The 6,324-nt window shown below is 33.8% G+C and overlaps 1 protein-coding gene across 3 annotated transcripts in view; it reads right to left on the bottom strand.

Moving 5' to 3' along the window:
* Nucleotides 1–301: 301 nt before the first annotated feature.
* The window catches only part of LOC116841330, a 28,000-nt gene continuing 21,977 nt past the window's right edge, over nt 302–6,324 (bottom strand). For 2 of the 3 annotated variants that reach the window (XM_032809122.1, XM_032809121.1), the window contains exon 3: nt 302–5,951. In XM_032809122.1, the coding sequence (XP_032665013.1) occupies nt 951–5,951 (5,001 nt within the window). In that variant the 3' untranslated portion in view covers nt 302–950. The remainder of the gene's footprint in view (nt 5,952–6,324) is intronic. The other variant, XM_032809123.1, reaches the window with a different exon arrangement.

Below are 6,324 nucleotides of genomic sequence, written 5' to 3'. Positions count from 1 at the left end.
TTGCAATAAAAGATTTCAAGCATTTATTTATAAAATGTAATTATTTCAGCTTAACGCAAAGATATAAAAGTAAACTTGTTTAATTTAAAATATTAAAGAAAAAAATTAACTTTCTAGTTTTTTTCAATAAGCTCAATTTCAAAAAAATTAATTTTATATAATAACATAAGCTATAATTATATATATATTAATAATAAATTATTAATATAATTAATTTTATATAATAATATAAGCTATAATAATTTATAACTCACACAAATATATATTATATGGTGGATGTAAGAAGTTTTGCACGATTATATACATATGCAATCGTTCCTTTATTTATATCAGATACCTATTAAAGTTAAAGATATAGCCGAACAAGAATTTTATCCAAAAAAGATCTTATCATATATATCAATATAAATACATGTCTTATATATAAGTTTAATTACATACCAAAGTATTACATGTCGTATATGCAACAGAAATCGTACAATACTAAAATTGAAAAAAAATTTTTTTTAAATATCATAATAAGTGGATCAGCGATCTTCATTCTTTTTAACTAGTTTCATCAATTTTACAAAACAAATCGCTATTTACGGAACGTTTGTTATATTTTCAATAATTTATTATTTGTAAATACGTAACAATTTATTATTAAGATCCCTGCTCCACTTTTACGAAATTTAAATGTAAATTTAAATGTAATGCTTTTTCCGATTATTGATACAATATGTATCTTTGTTATCTTTGTTGATCTGAAGTAGATTTTTAACTTAATCTATTTCTCTATCTGTAAATTCCAGCCATTTTCCATTTCTATTTCTTCTTAGCTTATCTAGCTTCTTGCGTTGCAGAACGCAGAGCTTCCATTTCGACTAAAATCACCAAGATCCCCGATCATGTTCTTTGGAATAAATGCGCGTTGTCGCTACTTTATCTTTCTAGGTCAAATTAGTCGACTATTTCGTAGGAACGTCGTCGCGAGTACTATTTAATTTAGGTGTATTTAGTAGTTCCGTCGCACGATCAATAGCCAAGTTTTCGATAATTTTTGCAAAAGACTTAACCTTCAATTTACCAAAATTTTCATTCCCTGTGCTAGAAGTATTTTTGGTTTCCTCAGTGGATGTTTCAGCAGCTGCCCGATCGGTTAAAGAGTTTTTGCTGCTATCGTCATCGTCATCATCTTCTACAGTAATGACTTCGGGCGATTTGCTCCTGGTATTACTGTTTGTCAATGTTGTTGAGGAAGTACTGGCATTATTAGTCTTACTCGTCTCCTTAGAATTCGTAAGATACAAGTGAAACGAATGAGAGTGTCGTAAATGCCTTTTGTATCTCTTCTCATCAGTGCTGATACGTGGACATAATAGACACTCTATCGCAGGAATCTTCTCGGTCAATTGGTCTAGTTGTGGATAAATCAAGTCATTTCGGATTAAATTTACGTGAGCATATCTTAGATGAGCATGGAAATACATCAGAGACGGATACTGTAATAGACATAATGGACAAATGTAATCAGTACTATCATTCACTGATACACGCTTTTGTAATGGAATCTCTTCACTTCTAGGTATGGTTGCCACAGCATTTGAAGCAATAGGTCCACTAACTGGTTTAGGAAAAACATTCGTAAAAGCTACATTGGATTTGTTAGTAGATCCAGTTGAAAAAATCGAATGCCCATCTAACATTTGCTCTAGCGATATATTAAAAGTATCAGATAAAAACTGATTCTTTTTGGGCCTATTAGTAGATTCAGTGGACGTAGAAACTGAGGTGTCATCTTTAGCTTGATTATCCTGTCCTTTTTCCATCATTGTAGGTATATTGGCTTCAGATCCACTAGCAGTTATTGCAGAAGTTGAAGCCTTCTGTTTAGTTTCGTTGTCTATTAGAAATAAAGGTTTGAGTTGATCCGGAGTTGGTTCAACAGCAACTTTATCCTGTGCTTCCTGCGTGGCCGAAGTATTGTTTGTGTCATTACCAGATTGTTGAAAAGATCGAGTTAAATTGTTTCTAGATACTATTACTTGGTCAATCAGCTGCGGAATAGACTTGTTCTGAGTTTTATCTTCACTAATGATGAACAGATCTGACTTTAAAGCAGCATGTTTATCTAATAATTTACTAAAATGAACATGAATAATGTGCGTCTGGATCATATCAAGAGAGATGAACTTCAAATCACAGTAAAAGCAACGGTATATGTATTTCTCTGTAGATGTACTGACAGTAGATTTACATTGATGCTTCTTGTATTCAGCGCTCGAAGAAAATGTCTGACCACAGTTATTACAAATTTTAACATTATCGAGCGAAAGTAAGCCATGAAAATGTTTTTTGTGACACCTCAGTGAAGCAGTTGATGTTAATACTTCGCCACAGTCGTTACACGTAAATTCTTTGTAGATATCACGACAAACGTGAGTTAAACTTTTATGCTGATCAAGCAGATAGATAGTCTTACATCGTCTACTACAGAGATCACATTTAAAATCGCCATCATTAGTGTAGAATAACTCATGATTGTTAGCATAATTAGCATCTGTACATTTAAATTGGCAAACCTTGCAAGAATAGTTCATGGGTGGCAGTTTGATATGAGGTTGCTTTTTTTTTTCTCGATTTATAGACAAATTTATAACCTCTCCGTCTTCCTCCATATTGATTGCCTTTTGATTATTCCTTAGATCTGTAGTCCTTAAGTTTTCTTTAGGTATTTCAGATGAACTTTCTTCATTGGAATGCACATGCATGTTGTGTGAATGGAAATGTAATTCATGATTGAATCCTTCCTTGCATATGTTGCAGGTATAACTGTAGGATTTACGTTTGTCCTCTGGATAGTGAGTAAGCTTGTTATGATGATGATACATGTACATGCCTTGGAACTCTTGGAAACAAATCGAACATTTAAATTTGTGATTCTTGTAATAGTACATCCTATGTTCCACATAACGATCGAGAGTCTCAAATGCCAAGTTACACACATTGCACGTCGCATTTCCGTTATCCAACTCATCATCTTTCCCTTGATTACTACGAAAATTCGGCATAATTGTCTCGAGCATTTGTCGGCCGTGCAGATGCAACACGTGTGGTCGAAGGTCGTATTTCTTAATGAAACCTTGATTACAAAATACGCAGTGAAAATCGTAATTTTTTGATAGTTCTGGTACATGCGCAGCAGCGATGTGCGTTTGTAAAAAGCGTTTCGAGCTAAACGCAGTATTACATAGTGGACAGAAATCAGTGACACGACTGAAACTGCGTATGTGTTGTTCTAAGTTCTTCTTGCTCTGAAATCGCTTTCCACATATATCACATGGATAGGTTTTACCATTCGGTCCAACGACATTTAATTGTGTGTTTGCAGTATTCTGGTCATTGGCTGTAGAATTATTAGTCTTCGGAAACTCGACAGGTTGTGATTCGTCGACATTTACAATATTTTCCACGATAAAAATCGTTTTCCTATTAAGAGGGTTTTGATTACTTCCATTAATTTCTGTATCCTCTTCGATAATAGTCGGTTCTTCGATGATTTCCGGCTCTTCGTTATTTATTAGCCCTTCATCAGCTGGTGTTCGAATCTTGTTTGATTCCTCTACGGACTTGTTATTTGGGAGCTCACATGAAGCATCATATTTCTTTTCATCGAATATCATTGTGCTTTCATCGAATATCATTGTGCTTTCATCGACGTCCTCATTGTAATTAGCTTTAGGAATGACTTCTGAAGACATGTTTGTTTCGCTAAGATCCTGCTGAACTTCTTCCACTTCTCCACGTATTCGACAATAACGATCATGCACTGACCATAATATATGTGTTGGAAATTCTTTACCACACTTAAAACAGGGGTTAGATGACTTAGTTGAACATCTTATGTCAACATTTATTTGATATTGGTCATTCTCGTTTTGGAAATATTTTAGACAGTGATAAGTTAAGTGCTGCTTTAGCTGTGTAGGGTCGCATATTTCATTACAAATACAACATTGATTAGGTCTGAAGGTATGTTCGCGCAAATAATGTAGAAGTAATTTATGTTTTGTCGAATATCGTGCGTTGCATATGCTTGACATATATGCTACATGAGACGACTTTACGTGTATGCGTTTGGCTTGTTTTGTTGGGAAACTCTTCTTACACATTCCACATGTAATATTGTTACCATCCTGTTTTTCGGCGTCCACTTCCAATTCTAGATTATTTTCAGTTTGTTCAGTTTCTAAGCGTTCCAAAGAAACTTCTAGCTTTTTAAGCATAACGTCATTTCTTATATCACTCTTTTTAGATTGCGCAACATTTGGTTCAGTGACTGAAGAAACCGATTCTTGCTCAGAAGTGATCTGTGTTGTAGAAACGGAATGGTAATTTTTTCGCTTTTTATCACATCTCTCTAAAGTGATTGTAACATCCCTGAACTTAGGAGGAACTGTAGTGGTTTTTGAAGGTTCCGAGTTTGTTATGTCCAAATCAGCTTCACAGTGTTCCATTGCAGTACTGTTATGTGGAAACTTCTTAAATACATACTTTCTAGTGAAATGTCCCAAGAAACGGATAGCCCTCACAGGTCTTAATCTATAACGAATATCGTGATCAGATGACACTGTATTATTCGTCTGATCTTGGGTTACGTCACTTTTAACGTTTTCAACCGGAAGGCTTTCTAAAAAACACTTCATCGTTTCAACATCCGCATGTAATTTTACAAAAGGTTCTTTGGAGGAACATTCTTTATGCTTTTCACTTTGTTTCAAAGTGGAAACCTGTATTATTTGTTTTACATCGTTACTACAGTTTCCAGTCGGTATGTCGGACTGTCTATTATGTTCTGAAAGCTTGGGCTTCTTACTTTCTATTATTCTTTCATCATCACTTGAAGCATATATAGACGAACCATCTTTCATGGTATCCAATTGAGTAGTGCGTTTCCTTTTGTAAAGTTGAAGATATTCATTCAATGTTGGTTGTCGTAATTTTTTTAAAAGTGGCATATCTTCATTGTAGTGCTCTTCCATTAATTTATTACTCATTGTTGTGTTATCATCTGGAGACTGTTTATAATCCTTATTAAGAATACTTAATTCCTTTGATTCACCAGGATTACTTGAACATGACTCTTCATATATGTCATTCCTCAAAGTATCATTTTTACGAGATACACCTTTAGAGCTGATTTTGGATTTTTTAGTTTCATTTACAGTATTTGAATATATTAACTCGTTATGAGTGTGAAACAAATGAGATTGTAAATAAGATTTAACCTTAAAAGGGCGATTACAAAAATTACAGTACAGAGACAAATTAGAACGAATAGTTGGCTGGTTACAATGATACATCAAAATATGCGAACGTAGTGTTCCCTGATAACTAAAACACTCATTACAATATGTACATTTAAAAATTCCAATTTTCGTATAGTATTGATAATGCAGTCTACGATTCCGAGAGTTTTTGAATGTTATAAAGCACACGTTACATTCATTATCGGCATTCCTTTTTCTCCTATTCTTGAGGAAGATATGAGATTTTGTGAGGCGTCGCCTTTTTTTTCTCCCATTAAAATTTTTGTTCATTGTTTTAGACGCATTAGTATGATTATTTGCAGAGACTTTATCGCAATATTTTCGTTTCTTCCTAGGTATCGACGAAGTATCACATACACGTTCTTTGCCACTTTTCGTACTTCTACTTTTTAGATTAACAATCTTAAGTAGCTCAGCTCCACTTGAATCCTCAGAATGATTATCAGACATACTTTCTGTCCTTTTACGATTCACGTGTTTATACAATACATCATTATTTTCGGTTAATGATGACTTATCGCCATCACATATTTTAGAACGACTTCTTAGAAACTTATGATTATCCATTGTATTAGTACTTATTGTTTCATCGATGAATTCTTCTTTAATCTTCATTCCACCCTGGGTTTCTGTATTGGACTGAAAAAAAAAATGTAAATTTAATTTAACTCGCCCAGCTGATCTGAAAACACTCCGGAATCCGGAATTAATTTCTATTCGCGATGAAACAAACAAAATGGCCGAAAAAAATTAGACCACGCTGAGCGGAGGACGATCAGTGATGCGATTTCGACCCCGCACACTGGTTGCTAGAAGACTGGCCCGGCAGAAATCTTTTGTTGTTAATATCTCAAAATTCACGTAGTTGTTTAAAAAAAAGGCCCTGATTCCATTACTCACTACCCCTACTTATATATAGACACACACACACACACACACACACACATGTGTGTGTATATATATATATATATATATATATATATATATATATATATATATATATATATATATA

Source organism: Odontomachus brunneus, unplaced genomic scaffold (assembly GCF_010583005.1).
Source record: "Odontomachus brunneus isolate Ranch 3 - 2012 unplaced genomic scaffold, Obru_v1 Obru_scaffold_015, whole genome shotgun sequence".
In the NCBI taxonomy this organism is placed as follows: domain Eukaryota; kingdom Metazoa; phylum Arthropoda; class Insecta; order Hymenoptera; family Formicidae; genus Odontomachus; species Odontomachus brunneus.
Note: the sequence above shows the minus strand (reverse complement) of the source record. Positions and strands in the feature narration are given on the sequence as shown.